Consider the following 24,708-nt stretch of genomic DNA (forward strand, 5'->3'; position numbering starts at 1 on the left):
CTTTCGGAAGGTCGATTCCAGATATGCCCCCACTTGTCTCTGTCTTCCCAAGCTTTTTTCATACCGCTTGTATCCCCGTTCTTGTAAGTTCTGAATTTGATCTGTCCATCTTTCACGTGGTCTTCCCATTGGTCGTCTTCCTTTCACTTTTAAATTTAATATTCTCTTTGGCAACCTTTCCCTTTCCATTCTGTTAAGGTGCCCAAACCATTCTAATCTCTTATTTTCTAATTGTAATATCGTTAATTTTTCAACCTTCACATTTCCCTGATTATGCTGTTTCGTATCCTGTCTCTTTGTGTCTTCTATACATACCTCGCAGGATTTTCATCTCTGAGGCTTGAATTCTGCATATATCTTGTTTGGTGTATGTCCAGGTTTCTGAAGCATATATCCAAACTGGCTTGAAATATGTTTTATACATTGCCATTTTGCTCTTTATTGTACATCTTTATTTCAAATTAAATATTTTATTAAATTATATACATTTGAACTTTTCTGTATTCTTTTGCTAATTTCATGCTGTATTTTTCCATTTGAAGTAATTTCTGTTCCCAAATAGTTAAACTTCCCTGCCTTTTTGAAATTTGTGCCTGATAACTTAATATTCCAGTCTTCACTCTGTGTTCTTGATATTTTCATAATTACTATTTTTTCAGTGTTAATTTTTAAAGACGCAGTGACAAAATATATGTACAAATTATACTGAACCATGGTAACTTCAAGAAATTAGTGTGCTATTTTGTTGGTATTGTGTTGTTTGTTTTGCAGAACTCATATTACTACTTGCTTCGTCGTTACCTGGAGAGCATATATCCTGGCTGTGAGGCTCGATCAGTCTTTTTGAAACTCATTCAGAAGATTACTGAACTCCATCGCCTTAATGATGATCATGTGCGAGTGTATCTGGATGTGAATCCTAAAGATGTGGAGCCTCTTCTCATCGAAATATTCGATCTGAAGCCACACTGATAGTTGATATATTGAAATCAAAGTACCTGATGGAACTGATACAGGTGAGGAGGTAATCCTTGACACTGCTGCAATAACATGTGAGATGAGCATTTAAAGCTGTACACTTCTGTTTTTATAAAGACGACCTAAGAATACAATATGCTAATTGTAGTGAACTCTTTTTTTTTTTTTTTTTTTTTTTTTTTGAGAGGGAGGAAAATTATGGATGCACAATAGGGTTGCCAACTTTCCAGAGGTCAGTTCTTGGACACAATTCAAATTGTACCTTTTGCTACATGCAAACACAGAAAATTATCATAGAAGTTAACATATTGATCATTAATGTTGATATTTACTAACCCATAAAACAAAAATCATAACATAAAAGATTGGAACCTTCATTATTCAACTTTATTTTATTTTAAACTTATATTTATGTTCATTTTTTGATGCAGAAACTAAATCAGGATTATCCTTAAGGTATTGAATAATTTCGGAACATAGTATTTCGAAATTAACTTCGAAGTTCTACTTTGTTCAGATTGACAGACAGTTTGTTTCTGTCATCTGTCAGGATGTATCTGACGTAGAATGTTTTTGTACAGATTGATGTATTGATATGTCCCGCGCCGTGGCGTCGCGGTCTAAGGCATCTTGCCTAGGACTCGCGTTACGGAATGCACGCTGGTTCGAGTCCTCATGGGGAAAGAAATTTTCTCATGAAATTTCGGCCAGTGTATGGGACCAGTGCCCATCCAGCATCGTGATGCACTTGGGGAGTTACGATAGGTAGCGAAATCCGGTTGCAAATACCAGCTGTAACAGCTGGGGGGGGGGGGGGATCATCGTGCTAACCACACGATACCTCCATTCTGGTTGGATGATCGTCCACCTCTGCTTCGGCATGTGGGTGTGAGACCAGCAGCCGGCTGGTCGGTCTAGGCCCTTCATGGGCTGTAGTGCCACGGATTATTATTATTATGATGTATTGATATTAAGAGTATGCATTTCAGTCCCTAAGTCAAAACCTAAAAGAAAATTGGCTTAGAACGTTTTTGCAGCCCATGATTCAATTTTAATTAAAAGTAATCATATACCTTGAAATTTATGGTGGTGGTAGAAATCAATGTATTGATGTCAATATAAAAATATTTGTAACCAAGAATAATCTTTGCGACGAAAATGTGATATATCCAACACAAAGCCTTTGGCCTGGATATTAATTGAACGCTGAGACTATGAAAGCTAATGGCTTTACAACATATGGTGTGAGTCAGTTTAAAGTAGTAAAGGAGTAATGATAAGCAGAGACACTATGAAATGGTGAATAAAATACAGCAAAGTCACTAGATAAAACTACTGTAATTCGTGAAAAAAGTCGTTATTTAAATATGTAAATCGTGAAAAAAAATTGTTATTTAAATATGTAAATCATGAAAAGAACTTGTATTTAAACATGTAAATCGCAAAGAGAAAATCTGAATTTAAACATGGAAATCACTTTAAAAATTTGTAATAAAACACTTATTCCTGTACAGGCTTCCCCGGTATTAATAAGGCCTGTTGCACTCCGACGGCGTTCACATGTCTTGTCATTGAACAACATATGACAGCGTCTTGCCAGCCTAACGGCAAACACCAGCCATCTCCTCCTCGCCCCGTTCCGTGATCACTTGATCAAATCTCCGTCCCCCTCGTGTATGTGGTACCTAAGAGGTTACGTCCAATTTCGGCTTCCCCTTCAAAATTTTCTAGAGCTCCTTCAGTGGAGCAGCGTAACCCAGAGTGAGACTAGTGGCCAACAGGCTTGGAGCTCACATATTTAGTTTTGTACAGCCCCAACCCCTTGCAAGGACGCGTTTTGCGTACCTTTTAAATTTGTCCTCCCAATTCTCTTTCAATTTTTCGATTTTTCTAGAAAAAAATCAAATGAATATCAAAAACATTAGGCCTATGTTCATTTGCACACTTGCTGAATTATCAAAATACATTATTCTTAGTCTTCATTGCGTATTGTATTCTTGCTGAAAATGTGGTACTTGTCTTTTACACATTTCTTCTTATACCTATGCTTTTCGCATGGTAAAACATAAAAGACAAACTCATTTTCGTACTTATTTTGAATGTTTCATTGTCGAAAATAAATAATGACATTTCGTAACTGCTGAATGTATGATCAGCAATATTCATAAAAAAATCTCTTTAATCCAAAAAAAAAAAAAATAACACGAGAAAAGGCAAAATTCGCATCAAATCGCAATTGTAAAATGTGTCTGTAGAACAAGTCTCCTTCATACCATTTTAACTCTCTGATTCAATTAGCAAAAATTTGTGAAAAAACCATTTGCAAAAATTGGATGTCCCTAATAATGACTAATAATAAAAAAGATTTTAATTTGAACTTCTTCATTGCAAGATGTATTATTGAAATATCTCATCTCTTACCCAGTGATAAGATAAATTCAAATTTTGAAACATCTTGTATGCATATAATATGCTTAGCAATGGGAAAAATCTAAACCAAATAATGTCTCCTCAATATTTGGTAGATGTGAAAATAGTGCTGTTTGAAGGAAGTTTATTTCAAGTATTTCAGTTTACCTTATAATTTTTATTCTCTCACACAATGGTCGTTCCAAAAGTAATGCCTGCTATGTTTTTTTTTTTTTTACCTTGTAAATATTACTGAAGCTAGGGAAATAAAATTTATATATACGTCATAGTCCAGACTTCTGCATTATGTTTTGTAAACTTCTTCAATCTCTTAAAAAAATCCTTGTCTTCTCTGAATGAGCCTTGATAATAGCATCAGTATCGAAGAAATAATGGGGGCTAGTGAGCTGGACTCATATTCTAAGATTGTGTTTGGGCATGTACAAATTTGGAAGGACTGGTTTGGTTTTTTCCGAAATTTTCTTCAAATGTTATGTGAATGTCAGGTAGTCCTTTGGCATATTCTCGAACACATCTTCCTATCACCAACTTCATAATTAACTAATTAAATAACTGCTTAAAAAAGAAAAAATAGCAATAGTCTCAAGAGTCCATCTTTCTCTTTGAACGAAACAGATGAGAACAGGATTTTAAGGTGCATGTGGCAAGATATTACTGCAGCTTTGCAGTGCATTCTCTTGTCAATTTGTGTTGTGATGCTGAAGATATTAGTTTTTCTCATGTCGAATTCTTGCAATCTAGGATTCAATTGTTCTTCAGTGTTACAACATGGTAAACTACATTTATCCTACAGTTTTGTTACAGGCCATCCACAAATATTTTTTGAGTAACTATGGTGAAGGGACAATCTTATCTTGGTATGTCTTTTAAACTACTCTCTATATCAATTAAATGGCCCATCCCTTGTGTCAGCTGTCTGTCTCAGATGAAATTTCTTCCAAAATTTATGAATTTAAACTAGTGTAATGTGCTCTCCATTTAGAAATTCTACTGTGCATTATGAAGAACTTGAGTGTATGCAGTGGTGATTCCTCCATGAAGGATATGAGGATGATACTACAGTTTAATTTCGTGCCTCTGACCAGCCTCATGGTCTAGTGGTCAGAGCTTCTGGCTATAGTTCACGAGGTCCCGGGTTCGATTCCCAGTTAGAGCACAGGAATTCTTCCATGGTCTGGAATTTAGGTTAAGTTTAGATTTAAGACCTCTCCTGGCACCACAATATCATAATCATCCTATCACATCATCGGGGTAATATAACTCCGCCTTCCAGGCACTCCAACCTCAGAAGTGGGTTACAATTAAGCCACGGCCAGGAGAGAAGACCAGAAATGTCGAAAAGACAACCTGGTGGCATTGGATTAAAAAAAAAAAATCGTGCCTCTGAGGATAATTACAGTTTTTGATTTTTAATGTGTCCCGACATAATAATTTCCTTCAGACTTTCACTTTCTGTCGTGAGTTGTCGCCACTGCACAGTTTAGACCAGTTGAAGATGAACCTTGTTCTGGGGAGCCTCTCTTATGGACGAAAAAGTTCAACAGATGCGCGCAAAAATTATATCTGATTGACGATTGACAATCTAGGAAATTGCTGAAGAATTAAATTTATTGTATGGAACTTGGGCAGTGTTGACCGAAGATTTCAAAATGAGGCTAGTTGCAGAGAGTTTTATCTGAGGACCAAAAGCTCCGGCACATTGAAGTGCGTGTAAAATTGAAAATTTTCGCTGAAATCGAAACTTCTTGTCACACATCATAACAAGTGAAATCAGATGTTAAAGCAATGTTGATTGTTTTCTTTGACATTAAGCATGTGGTACATTACGAATTTGTTCCCTGGCTATAATAACCAATATTAATTTGTACAAAGAAATTTTAATTTTTTGCACGAGAAGATGCGAAGAAAATGTCTCGAGCTCTTTGAAAATGAATGTTGGATCCTACACTATGACAATGCTCCAGCTCAGTGTGCCTTCTCTGTCCAAGACATTTGGCCAAAAAAAAAATTCCTGTATTACCTTACCCTATTCACATTTGGCTTCTGCAGTTTTTTTTTTTCTTTCGTTTCCCTGACTAAAATTGAAGCTGATAGGCCGAAAAGTCCTGTCATTCAAAGAAATGCGACAGGGGAACTAAATAGCCTCCAGGAAAGTGGCTTCCAAAGGTGCTTTCAAATGTGGTAGAAATGCTGGCAGACTTGTATTACATTGTTAGGAGACAGGCACTAGTTATTATCTTGTAACCATTTGATTTCTTTTTATATTAAAAATCTTGAAACTTTTTGATCAGACCTCGTGAATAATGATAATCCATCACAATGTATACATCACACACTTTTTATTTCAAACACAAGGTGGTTGTCATCAGTGGCGTATACTGGTTAAAGGGTTTGGGCTACCCCTGACCCTATTATTACACAAAATATATCTAACAATTACTTTAATTTTAATTACTATGATAAAACTAATAATACAAAATTATTACATTATGTTATATTATAAAATTTTTCTTTTGTAATTTCCTTGGGCTACCGCCGGTAGCCCCGGTAGCCCGCAAAATACGCCCCTGATTGTCATAATTCTTAAGCAGCATATTCCTTCTATCTGTCAACATATTCACATAATTCTTCAAACAAATGAAAGATAATGTGATTTGTAGATAGTTTCAATTTCGAGAGTTATCACATCACTTTTTACTTACATGGCCGATGTCAATCTTCATTTTGATTGACTGCTACACAATTATGCCATCTGGTGGGAAGGAGTGAAACTCGCAAGATATGGACAGTAAAGTTGAAGTATTCTCTCATAGTATACTCTAAATTCGTTTGTACATTATTATACTTGCAAGAAACAAAGTAAGAGTCATTACTTTTGAAGCGACTCTTTCCATTACTTTTGAAGCGACCCTTTCCATTTCATTCATAGTTTTCTGCCCAAGGGCAAGTCTTTCACTGCAAATCCAGCTTTCTCCATTCTTTCCTATTTTCTGCCTTCCTCTTCGTTTCCACATATGATCTATATATTTTAATGTTGTCTATCATCTATCATCTGATATCTTCTTCTGCCTCGAACTCTTCTCCCGTTCACCATTCCTTCCAATGCATCCTCAGTAGGCAGTTCCTTCTCAGCCAGTGACCCAGCCAATTCCGTTTTCTCTTCCTGATCAATTTTAGCATCATTCTTTTTTTCACCCACTCTTTCCAACATGGCTTCATTTCTTATTCTGTCTGTCCATTTCACACGCCCATTCTTCTCCATATTCACATTTCAAATGCTTCTGGTCGCTTCTCTTCACTTCATCGTAATGTCCATGTTTCTGTCCCCATACAATGCCACACAAAGCACTTCACTAGTATCTTCCTTGGTTCTTTTTCCAGAGGTCAGCAGAAGATGCTCCTTTTTATATTAAAAACTTCCTTTGTCATTACTATCCTCTTGGCTTCCTGGCAGCAGTTCATGTTACTGCTTATAGTACACCTCAAGTATTTGAAGCTGTCCATTTTCTTTTCTGCCTTATTTAGAATTCACACGTTTACCTTCTTTATTTTCCTTCTGATAACCATGGTCTTCATTCCATACTGCTCACAGCTGTCATTTAGCTCCAGTAGCATATCCCTTAGTATCAACGCCTTATCATCAGCAAATTTTATGCACTTTATTCTTCTCCTTACTACCACCCCTCCCATGTTCTGAAAACAGTTCTTCACTAAAACTTCCAAGTAGATGTTGAACAAGGTAGGTGATAAAGGGCATCCTTGTTGTACTCCTCTCCCCATTTTATTTCCTTCAGACATTTTTCTCCTATCCTGACTTTTACTTGTTGTTTCATATAAAGATTACTGAACAGCCTACTCTCTTTCCAGTCGACACCAATTTTCTTCAGGATCGTCATCAGTTTATTCCAATCCACTCTCTCAGATGCCTTTTTTAGGTCTAGGTATCTTTCGTCAGTTTTTCACAGCAGTCCAATTGCGTCTCTCATACCTTTTCCTCCAATTACATTTCACTGTTATCATTTAATTTGACTGATTGTATACAACCTAGAGTTTAAAAGATCATTGAGGAACTGTGATCGTGGATGGTGCAAACATATATCGAGGCCTGCAATTACTTCATTTCCATTGTTTGTTAAAGATGCTTCTGGTAGGGAAGAGTGGAAACCTACTGATATGAAATTGTCAATAATCCACAAACTTCTATGTAAAACAGTACTCAGTGGGAATATATACATGTGGTGCATAAATTGGAAATAGACATCAGTTAAGTTACAGAGGTAGTGAACAAAACAAAATTATTTTTCATATAACAGAAAGTATGTAGCTGATGGCAGCATTGAAAATCGAATCACAAAAGTGTGTTCACATTATGAAGTTCGAGGTCTGATGGCGATGATATCACTCTGTATCACCAATCATAGCTGTATTATGTTTATATATACCTGTATTGTTTGTTTGTCGAGGTCAGTTGTGTGCACTAAAAATACTGGTGTTCTTTTATTTAAGTACCCAGTGAAATAATGATGATGATAATAATAATAATATATTATTATTATTATTATTATTATTATTATTATTATTATTCACATTGCATTTACAAAAATGTCTTCATGTAGTGTTATGGCTATGTTAATACATCTAGATGAGATAAAATTATGTTATTATTCTTCCCCAAGTGCATACAAGTATGTGTGTGCAAAGCAAAAAAAAAAAAATAATAATTCCTTCATGTTCAGTAATTTGTGGAATTCACTTCCAAAATGAAGATTTCAACCAGTCAGATGTACTGTATTGTAAATAAGACTTCTGGCAAAACAAAGTTCAAACATCGAAGATTAATAATTAATGACGATGCTGTTCTGATAACATATGTAGTTCCTCACACACATAAATCTCCAAAAAGAAAAAGATTCTTTATTCATAAGAAAGAAAATAATTTCTCAACTGTTGGAAAGCTATAGGACTAGGGCTATACATGAGACATTTGAATTGGAGCAGTTGAGCAGTGTGAACCAGAACAAAGAGGTACTAGTGATGATTATGACTCCAATGCTGATGAAGAATATAATCCTTCTAATTCTGTAGATTTGGAAAATGAATGGATTGAAAATGCACAGATAAATATTAGTACATTTATTATAGTGTTTATCAGTGCATTTTTAAACGTATTTATTTAAATTATGTCATATGTTTGGTGCACTAGTGACAGAAACTCATACATGACAATTAGGTGCTTGTAAAAATTGTTTGCACCCTTTTTCTTTAGCTGGCGATCTTCAGGCAAAGAAAGCACTTTATTGGGTTTGCATTGCATCAGGGCTTTATTTGTGCGGATTTAATTCACATCTTGTGCCCACAACAACCAGGCTCGAGAGCATAAATGAATTACAGTAGGACTCCAATTTAGAGGAGAGAGGCATTGACCTTGCAAGCAAGGTTGGTTCAGTTCATGCGACACTGCTGTTATGTACATAACGAGTACTCGATTTACTAAAGATGTCAGGGAAGAGAACAAGACTTAGCCTAGAAGAAAACTGCAGGTTACTGCTGCAATAGAAAATGGTGAACATATGAGTAAAATTGTTAAGCAATGTAATCTAATCTTATCTGTTGTATACAGGATAAAAGTGACAGTATAAAGATAAAAGGTTTTGCAGAAGAACTGAAAAACAGAGAGGGTAATGTAAAGAAAAGAAAATCTATGAAACTTCTGATAATAAGCAATCAGAGAATGAAACATTTGAATAGTTCAAGCAAAAGAGAAGTGAGGAAACTCCTTTTTCAGGTGAAATACTGCATGTGGAAGCCTGTAAAATTAAAAACAAACTTGGTGGTGATACAACACTTAAAGGAATTTTAAAGCACGTCCTGGCATTTGCATCAGATCTCAATACAAAGTGAACAACGAAGTGCTGATACATCACCTGTTTCTCAATTTGTTGAGGACCTTCATCATGAAATATTGTGTCAATTAAGTAACACTCAGATGTACAATTGTGATGAAACGGGACTTAATTGATTTTCAACAATACTCTTGCGTCAGCTTCAGAATGTTCTGCCTCAGGGTTCAAGCAACAGAAAGAACGAGTCACTTTACTGATGTGCTATAATGCCAATGGTACCCACAAGCTTCCCCTAGCTATTGTCGGGAAATCAAAATATCGAAGAGCATTTAAGAATGTGGATATTAATAATTTACCTGTATGTTGTTATTCACAAAAGAACGCTTGTATGAGTGCACAGATATTTACAAATTGATTTCATGATGTGTTTGTTCCTGAGATGTGCTCACATTTGTGGCAGAATAATTTGTCAGAAGAGGCATATTGGTGATGGATAATGCAGCTTGTCATTTAGACATCGGCCTGCGGAAAGATAATAGTAACATAGTTTCTAGACTCCTACCACCTCCTTAATACAGCCCTTGGACCAAGGTGTAATAGAGACTGTGAAGCGTTGATATCGCAAATTATTCATTCAGTGCATGATAAGAGAGAATTCAAATGGAAATGTCCATGAGTTATTAAAGAAATACTCCATAAAAGAAACAAAATTGATAACATTGCAAATGCTTGGAATGATGTATCCAGGGAAACTATAAAGAGAAGCTGAAATAAATTAACACCCAAATTAATAGTTAAGTTGACTCTAAGGTGTCGGATTAATTTTCAGAGATTATTGTGTAATTAATTTTATAATTATTATGTCACGAAATAAGTGCTTGAAAAAGTGTTCATGAAAATATATTTTGTTATTTATTCATTTGTTTGTTGAAATTACGAAAATATGATATTTATGTTTTATTCTGTTTAAAGAGATATATATTTTATTTATAGAAAGAATTTAATTTTTCTTATGACACCTATAAAAGAATAGACTGTTTTAGTATTGTATATTTAACTACATGCTAATAATTATAACAATAATAATAATAATAATAATAATAATAATAATAATAATAATAATGTGTATCTAATGCCTAACCACTTCACTTGCGTGATTCGGGTTCCGCATACTGCAGATAGATGGCGGGATTTGATCCATTTTTGAAGTTGTGTACCACTTTGGTGGGCCATGTTATGCATGATGTGTATCTGTGAAGAATTATGTCGTGTACTAGGGTGAATGTATATGTAAGTGTTTGTGTAAATGTAGTGTAGGGAATAGGTGAGAATGATGATGGTGAGGAAGGAGAAGGGGAAACCCGGTGCCAACACATAGCCTACTCCTTCAAATAGCACCAAGAGGGCTCCCAGGCTTAATGTCCCCATCCAACGGACGAATCCCTATCAACAGTGATATATGCCTTCTCTTCATATGCACTGCAGAGAGATTTTGGATTTAACCCAGGCGTATTGGTGCACAATTTAGTGACTAGAAGTTGTGTACTGCCATCTCCTCTAATCCCAAGGTAGAAATTTTACATGAAAATTTCTGCGGCTAGTCTGGAGGCAGACACGCTACCACAGAGCTAACTTGGTGGACTATAATACTAATAATAATAATAATAATAATAAAGTTCATATTAATAAGGAATAGGTTCGTTTTAATAGTTTTCTTATGTCCCTCTTTACTATACATATGATAACATCTGAACGAATACAAGGGAGTGCACCGTCCCGTGCGAACTTAGTGTTTGCAGGGTATTTCTCTAAATTGGAGTCTTACTGTACCAGGAATTCCGAAGAATGTCATATTTTATAATTGGCTTGTTATAAAAGCTGTCAACTGCCACAAGGTTCTGTTATATTACCACAAACTTAATGTAATGTAGGAATTCAGGATAAGGCATATTATTAAATTTTTCGTACGAAAAATCCATTTTGTTGTTGTGAATTGTGAACTTGCGATACTTGGGTCCAGAGGTAAGCACAGCAACAGCAAGACGACCAAGAATTCCTGAGAAAAATAGTTTGAGTTATTTTCATGAACAGCAGTGTGAAATGAGGGTATAAGAAAGGAACATGACATGCTGTGTATTGAATATCAAGTGGAAGAACGAAGTAGGCAAACCAGAGTTCTAGTGTCATAGATTTAGGCGTACAAAAGAAACCTCTCCCTGAGTGAGAGGGTCCCAAACAAAATTTAGTATTCGTTTCTTGTTCAAGTTTGAGACATGCGGGATTGTGAGTATAGTGGTCTCAGGTGCTGGAATTAGGAAAGTAGAAATTCGAATCTATAACTTTATGTCGTGAATATTTCTTCAGGGCTGTTTAAACTAAACTTGTAGAGCATAACTGTGTCATCAATATTAAATAGTCAGGATGTACAAACAATTAATAGTCTGATGTGTACAGTGGCTTCACCTGCATCTCAGATCTAGTTGAAATCTGAGCTGTGTCGACTCCTAAGGAGTCAGATCAGTAAAAGACGATCTAGGCCTCAGAGTACCAGGGGTCTACAGCATTTCTTGTGAATGTGAGGCTGCTTACATTGGACAGACGGGACGCACAGTAACTACGCGTCTTTCAGAACATCAAAGAAGCATCAGATTAATGCAGCCCGAAAAATCCGGATTGGCTGAACACTGTATGGAAAAAAGCCATAGGGCTAATTAAATAACACCGAGGTCCTGGCGAAGTGTTCGGGCTACTGGGATAGAAGGGTAAAGGAAACCCTGGCCATAGCGGCAGAACGTGGTAACCTGAATCGGGACTCGGGTCTCCAACTAAGCAAGGCGTGGGCACCGGCTATTAAATTTCTCAACGCCCAGACGACGGGCCATCATCAGCAGAGGACACATAAGAACTCGTCCATCAAGCCCATCGTGAGACCCGCGGTCAATCAGCCGAACAGCACAAAGCAAGACGACACATCGCGTTCATGCCGCGGTCCGCACTAATAAGAGCCAATCAGCGCACATCTCGTCAGCTGACTCCTCCCTCTGGCACTATAAATTAAGGAGCTGTGTACCCTTAGATATCATTTAATCCTGAAGATGAACATCCTCGAAACGTCGGTGGATCACCAACTCATGACCTGGCTGGAAGACCGAGAAAATTTTGAGTTATCACATCGCCAGGAAAGCTTCAGTGGTTATTTCTGTTAAATTATGTGTACACCGAATGTTTTGTGTAAAGAACCAAGAACAATGTTCACAGAGTGTGGACGTGCTCCATTCTCCATTAACTATTTTGTCTGTAGTGAGAGATCTGTTGCCAAGGGTTTGGGGGATGAAATAGTTTTACAACATGACATATGATCGCTGGTGGTGCAAGGTCGCTTTTCACCAACACAGAACCATTAACTTTGAATAGTTGGGATAGTCTGTAGACTGTTTGCAGTGTGCTTATCGTGTACGAAAGAAAGCATGGAAGCATTTCCTAGTCTCTTGCACATTCTTTGTTTCCATAAAAAAACAATACTTTTTCACTTTCTGTTCAACACTCAATCATCTATTCCCCTTTTTTTCTTTTTTTGTTAGGTGGTTATTATTTAATGGCGGTGTATCAACTGCTAGATTATTTGGCATCGATGGAATTAATGATAGTAGGATGGTTTTCGGTGATATGAGGCTGAGGATTCGTCATGTGATTACCTGACATTCACCTTACAGTTGGGAAAAATCTTCGAAAAACCCAACCCGGTAATCAGTTCAAGTGGTATTCGAACTCATGCTCAAGCACAACTCCGAATCAGCTACACCAGTAACTGTCCTCATCTTACACAAGAATGTGTATGTCATCACTTCTACCAAATTCAGACTTTTGTTAGCTCCTAGCGTAACTTTTATGAACTACTGGGTGTTCATTTCAAAGTGTGTCATGACGTCACTGTTGATGAGTCAGCGATTTGAAGCGAGTTTCAGCTTTTGTGTCAGAGAAGTTGCCTATTAATCAAGGCGTTCAATCTGAACTTGAGAACGTGTACAGTATAACTTGAACGTCGTAGCAATAGATGACGGTCTGTGTGCTACCATAACCTCCTTCGAACTGTGTTTTGCGTGGCCAAGTCGTACGCAAGGTATTTGTTATTATCGGTTGCGTACGGCAACATTCCACAATACAAATCAAATGCTCCGTGTCCATGTTGACCGTCGAAATTAATGTCAACAAATACGTAAGTAATCGTCTTAACCCTCTCCCCATATCCCGACAGTAAGAAAAAACTCACCTCAGTACATGTTTCGAAACAGTTCACATTCCTGCCACTACCGGCGTTACTGTAGGCTACGTATCAGTAAGTACTTCTGAATGAACGCCGTACTTGCTAGGCAACTTCTCTGGCAGATAAGTAATAAACCTCTGCGGAAGTGTAGGAAGATTGAATTCTCTAGGCTCATCGACTAATCATGTGATGGCATACAGCGAGCCACGACACACTTTGAATTGAACATCCAGTATTGCATATACTTTTACATTGCCTGTGTCAACGCTCACACTTTACTAATATAATATTGCAACAAGATACATAAATAATATATTTCATGTGCCACTCTGTAGTTCCTCTTCCCAGTTATGTGCAACATGCTGTTGTTCAGTATACAAGTCAGTGTTGTATTCTTTAATACTGTATTATTTCCTGAGTAATTATGTTTGGTTCTTTATTTTAAAGAGGTATATTATTTAAATAAAAAGTGTAGCGCTTGTAAATGAAAATGGAATCCATCCCTCCTAACATAGTTACATATATGAAGTCAAATGTCTCATTTTTGGGATTATAAAGAATGCCTTTTGTGTGCAGTGGAGACAACGAAAGTTTGGTGCATGTAGAATTATTATTTCGTTTATGTATGATAGTTTTAACACAAGGTCCTGAAAATAAACTATAAACGCAATATTTGCATCATGATAAAGGAACTAAATTGTTGTGAAATCAAAAAAATATATATGAAAAGTTGACCTTTGTGAAACTTATTTCTCTGCATGTTTTGTACATGGTCTGACAATTACATGGGTTGTTGACTTGTGAATCATTGTCGTCAGGCTGCTATGTAGCTAACTCACTGTAGCTCGACTTTTCAATGCTGAAAGCACAACAACTAACAGTTGATCAAATTTTTTACTTCTGTTTGCTATGCCATTTGTTTGATAAATGCTATATAATACTGAGAAGTTGAAATAAATTGTTACAACCACTGAATTGTCTGAACTTGTCTTTGAAGAGGACGCCATTTATGTTTATTGTGATCACTCAATTTCTTCCTACGTTTTAAGCACAAATTTTGTCCACAATTAGGTTAGCAGATTTGAAATCAATAACGTGTATCTTGCAAGGAAGACACATTTCCTGATCTGTTATTAAATCTACACTTGTAGTGCCTTTACTTGACGTCATTTTGTGTGAAACAAAACTATACCATTACCTACCTGCATGAGACAGTAGCCTTCACTAACAATTACAATTCATCTGTGATTCATAATATGCTACACTTGGGTTAATGTTACTAGTGATTTCTAGTCATGCATCAACAATGTTGCAGCATAAAATCTTAGAGAGAAAAAAAGAAAGCAACAGTTGTTGGAATAAAATTGAATTTACTGATGGTGAAGAATGAATGATAATTACCAGTAAACTTCATAGTAAAGACACTGATGATCGAAGTCGACTTCATTCAAAATTTGTCCTTACACATGTTGCCTTTGAAAGACAGTTGATTGAATTTTAGAGTTTGTCAGCAAAGTGAATGTTGTCTCTTGATTTTTGTGAGTTAGGTAACATATTTTGTGTGTCTGCACACAAATTCAGAAAATCAGCTCATTTTAAATTCATGTATTTTTTTTTACATAGATATTAACAATTACTGATAAACTTTCACACTTGAACGTAAAAGTGTATGGCTAAATGTATGTCTTTCGTGTTGCATCTCACATTTTATCATTGCAGTATGTGTTTTAACATGTTTTATTAGGGCTGTCAATACTCAATTTTACTCCTGATGGTCAGTCAGTAACTACAATCTTTTATAAACTCAATCAACAACATTGCCTTTGAGAATTCATAAATTGGGAAGCAATCTATGCAAGTTCCACTATAATATTTGCTATATTTTTTGTACAACTTTTGGACATTTAAGACTGAAATGTAGGAAAAATAAATTAAGAAATCTTTACTGTACTGTTGGGCATTTTTAAGTAATTGAATTTGTGTCAGGTTTATTAATATGTGAAATCTATGCGCGTAAGTCTGTGTGTATGTGTTTGTATATGTGTTTTTATGTATGTATATGCTTATGTCTTGTATATGTGAATTCATCTAAGCTGGGATCTTTCCCCACAAATGCCACAGAAAGTTGTTCCGAATATATTTGATACAATAATCTCTCTGAATCATTACAGTTGCTTTAAATTCTTGATACCAGACTAACCATAATGAAAGTACGAAATCTCATAATCCTATTTTGTGTGTATTGTTGTTTGGGTATATTTTCTAATGAAGTGCACTCATACGAGATTTGATAGTATGGACTATTTAATTCTAGACTGCGTAGGAGTATTTGCAGAGGAATTCAGAACTGGAGAGTGTAAGGATTTGAGTGGTCCCCACTCTTTAATTGAGACATACCATGCTTTATGGGAGTAATGTTTAAATGATGAGTCTCATATGTTTGAGATCCAGAGGATACTTGCTGATATCTTTGACTGGTTCGGAGGATGAATATGTTTGATGTTGGGAACAGACGGACAGATCTAAATTCATGAAGTGAATGACATATAAAATTGTAGATCTGTTGATTTAAATACCAATCTTGTCCACACCTGTGGAGTAACGGCTAGAGCGTCTAGCTGCGAAACCAGGTGGCCCAGGTTCGATTCCCGGTCGGGACAAGTTACCTGGTTGAGGTTTTTTCCGGGATTTTCCCTCAACCCAATATGAGCAAATGCTGGGTAACTTTCGGTGTTGGACCCCAGACTCATTTCACCGGCATTATCACCATCTCATTCAGACGCTAAATAACCTCAGCTGTTGATAAAGCGTCGTAAAATAACCTACTTAAAAAAAATACCAATCTTTAATTCATTAGTCAGTGGCAATGAGTCAAACGATTAGTTATATTTTAATCAGAATAATTTTTTCACTAGTATAGCTCTGAGAACTTACAAGTTTTGGTAGAAATTTTGCAAGCACTGGTTTCAAAATTCTGAGTTCATTTACTCGCCTGATTATATGGATTTGCATCAATATTTGGAAATATTTTTTTTCCAACATCCTTTTTATAGTTGGGCACTGATCTAATTCAGGACTCTTTACTTCACTGAGGAATATTCCTGTTTAGATTTTACTTGAGGAATTACCAGCGTAGATCATATTGAATTGATTTGACAGCCAAATTCAGTATAATATTACTTCGGAATATGTATGATAAGACTTTGTGTTAAATTCTAACTTACCTTGTTTACATGTTTCGACCTTTTATGGGTCATCCTCAGAACTGGTCGTTGTTGGTCTTGGCACCTCTTTTTTTGTTTCCTGTGAGGGTGTGTTCGTGTGGTGTAATGTAGAGTCAAAGAGTGTGTGTGTTCTGAAATTGAGTTGTGTGTTGAGAACACACCCTCGCAGGAAACAAAACAAGAGATGCCAAGACCAACAACGACCAGTTCTGAGGATGACCCATAAAAGGTCGAAACATGTAAACAAGGTACGTTAGAATTTATCTTATCTTATCATATATATTCCGAAGTGATACCACAGACTACTATATACAGTCACGAAGCTTGGGTTTTGAGGGTGCTAGAAACAATAGAATGTGCCGGTACTATTTTGCATTGCCTGTAATGAGGCGATATTGGCGATCCTAGTGGTGAGCAACTATCTAATGTTTGCATATTTACTACGTATTGAGCTTCGTGACTGTATATACTAGAATGTGGTGATACAGTGTTAAAAGTTGTGTAAACAAGACGTATAATATTACTTGTATATTGGTAATTAACAAACCACAGAAATCGTAAGTTCATGACGGAGAATGGTGGTGGGTGATGTCTGCTTCTGCTGCTGCTATTCATCATCATCATCATCATTGGCGCTACAGCCCTTGGTGGGCCTGGGCCTCCCTTAGTAATTGTCGCCATCCGTCTCTATCTTGTGTAGCAGCCTTCCAGTTCTTGCACCCCAACTTTCTGGCATCTCTTCCACTCCATCAATCCACCGCAAGTGCGGTCGACCTCGTCTTCTCTGACCTCCTGGATTTGTTTTACAATTTTTTGCAAGGTTCACTTGGGTCCATGCGTATTACATGTCCTGCCCACCTCAACCTGCTAGTTTTAACTGTATTGATTATATTTGGCTCTCTTAGAAGTCTATATAATTCATAGTTGCATCTCCTCCTCCAGAGACCTTCCTCAAATGTTGGGCCATAGATCCTTAGCAGAATCTTTCTTTCGAAAATCTCCAATCTTTTTTCATCGTTTTTGGAGATTAACCACGTTTCTGCCGCATATGTCAAAACTGGTCTCACTAATGTTTTGTAAAGAATAACTTTTACTTTCCTGGATAGAGCATGTGAACTAAAGTGATATTTCAAGCCGAAATATGCTCTGTTTGCTTTCATTAATCGATTAGAGATTTCTTTGGACATGTTATTATCGCTAGTGACCACTGATCCTAAATATGTAAAGTTGTCAACTTTCTCAAAATTATAATCTGATATCTGTAGGCTGTCTATTTTGTCACCTATCTTTCCATTATCTGCCAACATATATTTTGTTTTCCTCTCGTTGATGATTAGGCCTATTTTTTTTCCAGCCTGTTCCAAGGAAAGGAACACTTCCTTTACATATTTCACAGATCTGCCAATAATGACAATGTCATCCGCAAATGCCAATATTTGTGTGGATTTATAAAAAAAGGTTGCTCCGTGTTTGCACTTCAGACTTCCTGATGACACTTTCCAATGCAATATTGAATAGGAGGCATGCTAATGCATCTCCTTGACGAACTCCATTGTGTATTTGGAATGGCTTCGATGTTAGGTTCTGTATTTTAACTTGGTTATATGTGTTACTCATTAGCAATTTAACCATTCTAATTAATTTAGTTGGGATATTCAATTCTTCCATTGCTACGTAGAGCCTTTCCCTATTAATACTATCATAGGCACACTTAAAATCGATAAAAAGCAGATGAATTGGGATACAAAATTCCTTCATTTTTTTCTAAAATTTGTCGTAAAATAAAAATCTGGTTAATTGTAGATTTTCCGGTGCAAAACCCTGTTTGATAGTCCCCCAATAAGTTCTCTACGTAAGGACGAAGCCTATAGTATAAGATATTAGACAACGTTTTGTACACTGTATTTAACAAAGTAATGCCTCTAAAATTTGCACATACTAATTGATCTCCACTTTTATGTAGTGAGCATATAATTCCTATGAGCCAGTCTTTTGGGATTATTTCAGTATTCCATACTAAGTTGAAAATGTGCTCCAGATATTGATTTAGTCCTCTTCCACCATTCTTTAACAATTCAGCTGCCAGATTATCTGAGCCACATGCTTTATTATTGTTAAGTTTGTGCTGCTGCTATTAATATGGATAATTAAAATAAAAATTTAATGAGTTAACTATTTATATGAAATTAGTGACATAGAAGAATGAAGTGATGAGGAATAAGAGACTGAATTATAATTTCTAACTGCAGAAAGAACAAGAAAAAGAAATGTATAAAGACTCGAATTAAGTTAGAAGGGTGAATGGAAGAAAAGGAAATGGACGAAACTTCGACATCTGGAATTCATCATTTGTACTCCTCTACGGCATGGAATGACTCAATAATTGGTCATTAGTTTTAAAGAATTGGCAGCCCTAATCATTGCTTTATTTTATAGATTAAATAAGTTAAGGTAGATCCTCATACACCAGTGAAATGCTTTAATTTTTAGACTGAAAATGTTCTCGGTTTGGTTAAGTAAAGTCAACTAACTGCAGGGGATAGGTGATAGTATATGTATAAACATTATCTTTAGTATGTTCAGATTTTTTATGATTTGTTGTGAACAATAGGTGATAAAATAGATATATATGTCTATATTGAGATATTCTATTTATGTTTGTGCCATTTAGTTTTCTTTTTTTAATAAGTAATATATTGATGTTTGAGCATTTTTATTTCACTGTTAGGAAAGTTTATGCTAGAAGTACATCTAGTGCCTGACATAAAGACACTTAATATAAAAGAAGCAGATATGCCATTGTACAATAACCCTTAGTAAATTTTACAAAATGTTTAATCCATTTTAAATTTGAACAATTTTGTATATAAATAGGAGTACAGGTATTTTGTCATTTGTTAATTAAATAAAGCGGAAAGAAAATGTTTGCTATTTAAAAACTACTCACAAATTTAGTTTATTACGTAAAATATTATGGTCACACAGTTTAAGAATATGTTAATTCTTTTACTTTACTGTGGGTCAAATTTTTAATCATATAATAAAAGAAAGCTCTAAATATTTTGTAAATGCCATGTAGATCTACCCCTGAAAATTTCGAATGAATATGTGACATGTAATGATTGTCCCTGGTGATCAAATAGTTGTAAAATACATCAGTTGATACTGAGTTCGGACATGATCGAGGATAGTGGATTTTACAGACTTCAAAAATATTTCAGCATAGCTTCCTTTGGAAGTGGTCTATTTTTATAAACTGTACCTGAATAAGATGGCTTCAGGCAAAATTTACTGATCATTTCTTGAAGCCAACGTTGCCTGCTTTATGAGTAGCTGTCTCTATAGATTAATGTCATGTGAGACTGAAGAAATGTGAGTAAAATTATAGATGAGAGCAAGCACAGTAAGCTAAGTATGCTACAGTACATCTGGAGCAGGGTAGCAGACAACCTAGATACGCATTTAAAGTATTTCCAGTGCAAGGGTGATAAATTGTGAAATTTTGTATCCTCTCCTGTACTGGAAAGAAATATCATGACTTGCATTGTGTAAGATGGGGCTTGAAATTAGTGATGGGTTATTGTACATGTTGTAATTGTTGATACTGATATCCTTCAAAGTATAATCATGACAGAACAGTGGAGAAAAGCTTAACGATTTTTCAATATCTGTTTTGGTTATACTTTTGTTGTACTGAGCCAAGAAATACATTTGAGCTTCGGAAAAAAGTGTGCACATATTGTCCGAGACTTTATGTTCAGAATTAGTTGTATTCTTTACACAGGAAGCCAAGTAGATATGAAAGCATATTGGAAATTCAGTTTAATGTAATGAATTTGATAGATTTAGCTAGCATAGACTATTAAGTGTGATTATGTTAACTGTTAGCAAGATGATATCGATGTTTCCGCTATATAGCAGATTTATTGTATAAAGTTTTGTTCGTTTTGCTAAAAGTACTGAATGTTATCTTGAAAATATTAACAAATGTGGTATATTTCACAGTATTTCTTGAAATTTGATAGATATAATGCAGCATCTTGCATGTTATTAACACGATTCAATGTGAACTGTAATCTACTTATTTTCATCTTTAAAAAAAAAAAAAAGATGACAATTTGTGAAACCCTTATAAAATCAATAAATAAAGGTAATTGTGGTGTCCTGAAAAAAAAATAGTAAATTAAATTTTGTAAACTTAGTTGTTCTTTCTAGTTTATGTGTATGTATTGACACACAGTCACTTCAGACACTAAAATATTTCATTTTGAATCTTGCATACACTACTTTTAACACTTGAATATAATTAATTGATTAGCTAGCGGACTTACTCGTGTTAATTATGTAAGATTTGTGCGGCTTACAGCTGTTTCAGAGCTTCACGCACCATCCTCAGAGCCTACTAGATCTCTGTGTCATCTCGAACTTCTCTGCCTGTTATGTGGGTGTGTTTGATTGTTGAAAGGTGTTGAAGAGTGGAGTCAAATAGTGTGTGTGTGTGTGTGCGCTGAAATTGATCTGTGTATTGAGAATTACATCGGGGTGTGTTTTAGTGTGTTTGTATATTTCGTATTGTTCTAATGTGTTGAGTTTTTGGTTCTTGGGTTGTATGTGCAGGATTTCCATGTCCGCATTTATGTTATTGTATGTATGGTTAGCATTGGTTATGTGATCAGCGTATGTAGATGTATTGTGTCCTCTGGTTATTGCTTTAATGTGTTCTTTGTAGCATGTTTGGAATGATCTGCCTGTCTGTCCTATGTAGAACTTATTGCAACCATGAGCCAACAACACTACAATGAAAAAGTGAACACAATCAAATACATAGCACAAGAAAACGGATACAATCCAAACATAATAGACAACATCGTAAGAAAGACAAAACAAAAACTTAACAAACACAAAAACACGCAAAACACAACACAAACACAAGAACACAAGAAATACATCACACTAACATATGAAAACAAAAGCACACATAAGATCGCATCTTCATTCAGAAAGCAGAAATACATCATAACATACAGAACAGAAAACACACTACAAAGACATCTCAACACACAAAAAACACAAACAAATAAATACGACCACACAGATGTATACAAACTCACGTGTAATAGTTGCTATAAGTTCTACATAGGACAGACAGGCAGATCATTCCAAACACGCTACAAAGAACACATTAAAGGAATAACCAGAGGACACAATAAATCTACATACGCCGATCACATAACCAATGCTAACCCTACATACAATAACCTAAATGCGGACATGGAAATCCTACACATACAACCCAAGAACCAAAAACTCAACACACTAGAACAATACGAAATATACAAACACACTAAAACACACCCCGATCTAATTCTCAACACACAGATCAATTTCAGTACACACACACACACACTATTTGACTCCACTCTTCAACACAATCAAACACACCCACATAACAGGCAGAGAAGTTCGAGATGACGCCGAGATCTAGTAGGCTCTGAGGATGGTGCGTGAAGCACTGAAAGAGCTGTAAGCCACACAAATCTTACATAATTAACACGAGTAAGTCCGCTAGCTAATCAATTAATTATTATTATTATTATTATTATTATTATTATTATTACTAAAATATTTCCTTTAGAAAGTTTAGAAATGGAACTACTATAGAATAAACAAATGCAAAATGGAACTTTTCACAATACCTTGTAAATTTTAGAAAGCACCTGTGAATGATGGTTACTCCTTCCAGAAGCAGTTGTATTTTCTGGTTCATTATTTTGTGGGATGTCAGTCAATATATAATCATCTTGTTGCTTTAAAAATGTTTTTAATATTTTGATAATAAAGTTTCATCAAATATTGCAGGCTGTTTTAATTTTATACTTTCTGTCCTGACAGATAACTGAGGTGTTATTGAAAGTGCAGGACTTCATCATGTGTCTTTATCATTTTTACTACAATAATGTAGTCACTGAAGAATTAAAAGAGTTCTTGTTACAATTTAAAATAACATTAATTTGTTATGTTTATAGTTTTTACCACGAAATTTATATATTATATAAAATAAATTTTCGATTGGCATCATGTTGCTTTTGTAAAGAACGCAAGTTGTTGGAAATTTTCAGTTTGTAGTTACATTCAGTAAAACATTACATTCTACTGGACATTTTAAGAAGAGGAAAACTAAGTACATTCATTCTTACCTCATAGGGTTAATGAATTACGTTAGAATTACTGCAACTATAAATAATTTATACATATATTTCGACATAATTACAATTAACTGGCTGTATTTAATTGTAAGCGGGATTGATTCGAATTTTTGGGAAAAGAAAGTTAAATGTTTACATTTTTTTACAGTTCGAATACTTCTAGAAACCATGGTCTCCTTTCTTGTTGACTATTATTACAGAGATTTTCTAACTTACTATCAGATAGGTATTAACTTTAACCATGTTACGAAATGATTGCAGATTTTCTCAGGTACATTTGTATGTATAAAATAATCGTACAGATCTTATTAGTTATAAATAGTAATTATCTGCAAGGAATGTCACATTCAATATTTTGTGGGTGAGAAGAAATAATGAGGATAGAGTAAAATATGTGATACACTGTATGAAAACATGTACGAATAGCTGTACTCTATTGGAATGGGAATGATTGAATAATAACAAATTGTCATGGTTTAAAATGTTTTATTTTATGACAACATATGTTTTAACACTTTATAAAATGTACTATCAACTGCAATTGCATTGCTTTATTTCCTTTCTTTTATATTACACGTGAAATACTGGTTGCACTTTTTCCATTGCTGTTGGAAACAACTGATCAGAGTATTAAATCTATAGTCCCGTTGCTCTAATTTCCGGCAGCCAATCGCGTTGCAGGTAGGCTACATTTAAACTTGTGCGTCTTGTGATTCCCTTATGAAGACGTTATTCATTTCTTAAGGCTCGATAAATACTTAATATAATCGCCCGCCATTTTGGCTCTTTCATTGGCGTTTGCAGAAACCACACGAAGACGTTATTTGCCGCTCAATTCTTTGCTGAATTACAGTGCGTTTGATTTATTATCATAGGAGCTGCGACATGATAATGTTTAACGGTGTGGCAAATAGATTCGTCTGGTAGCTTGGCAACGAAAGAACAAAAATGGCGAACGATACCACCTACCTATACTTTATAGAGCCTTCATTTCCTAAGATGTAAGCAAAGAGGAGGAGTCACGCCGGGAATAACAGCGTCGCGACTATAGTTTCGGATATTTGATGGTTAGCCTTCATTGTTGAAAGAGTAATGATACAAACAATATTCAGTAGACAGGCATTCCACAGTAATGGATGGGACAGTTAGAGAGTTATTTTCTATACAAAATAACAATTTTGTAATATTTCTTCAAAACTAAATTGTCATAACTATGTACAGTCTTAGAAAAACATTTTTTCGCACACATACTTTATAAGTTCCTCAAAGCAGGCAGTGCGCATGATCAAAGGATGAGCGAGCTGGTTCACAAGAGAATGATAGTTGAGGTAATGAAATTAGTTTTGTTTCGTTGTATGTGTGATTATGGGACTTAAAAGGTATCTGTGCGACAAAACGTTTTTTTAAGACTGTTCAATTCAGTAGATAGGCTCAGGTTTTCAATCTGTCAAAAGTGGAAGCAGTATGTTTCGTAAAGTAAGCTGGAAATTCATAATTTCATTGTGTAATGGACGGGATGTGAAGTATAGTAGTCTTTAAGTCTTTTATTGAAACATACCTAAAACTTTACTTACTTACTGGCTTTTAAGGAACCTGGAGGTTCATTGCCGCCCTCACATAAGCCTGCCATTGGTCCCTATCCTGAGCAAAATTAATCCATTCTCTGTCATCATATCCCACCTCCCTTAAATCCATTTTAATATTATCTTCCCATCTACGTCTTGGCCTCCCTAAAGGTCTTTTTCCCTCTGGCCTCTCAACTA

General features: G+C 35.4%; 1 protein-coding gene across 6 annotated transcripts in view; it reads left to right on the top strand.

Moving 5' to 3' along the window:
- Hr96 (Nuclear hormone receptor HR96) overlaps positions 1 to 24,708 on the top strand; it is a 100,423-nt gene that overhangs the window by 70,760 nt on the left and 4,955 nt on the right. For 4 of the 6 annotated variants that reach the window (XM_069833965.1, XM_069833969.1, XM_069833967.1 and 1 more), the window contains one exon: positions 772 to 23,486. In XM_069833965.1, the coding sequence (XP_069690066.1) occupies positions 772 to 972 (201 nt within the window). In that variant the 3' untranslated portion in view covers positions 973 to 23,486. Of the gene's footprint in view, positions 1 to 771; positions 23,487 to 24,708 lie in introns of those variants that run through there. The other 2 variants (XM_069833966.1, XM_069833968.1) reach the window with 2 other exon arrangements.

This window comes from Periplaneta americana, chromosome 8 (genome assembly GCF_040183065.1).
Source record: "Periplaneta americana isolate PAMFEO1 chromosome 8, P.americana_PAMFEO1_priV1, whole genome shotgun sequence".
Lineage (NCBI taxonomy): Eukaryota > Metazoa > Arthropoda > Insecta > Blattodea > Blattidae > Periplaneta > Periplaneta americana.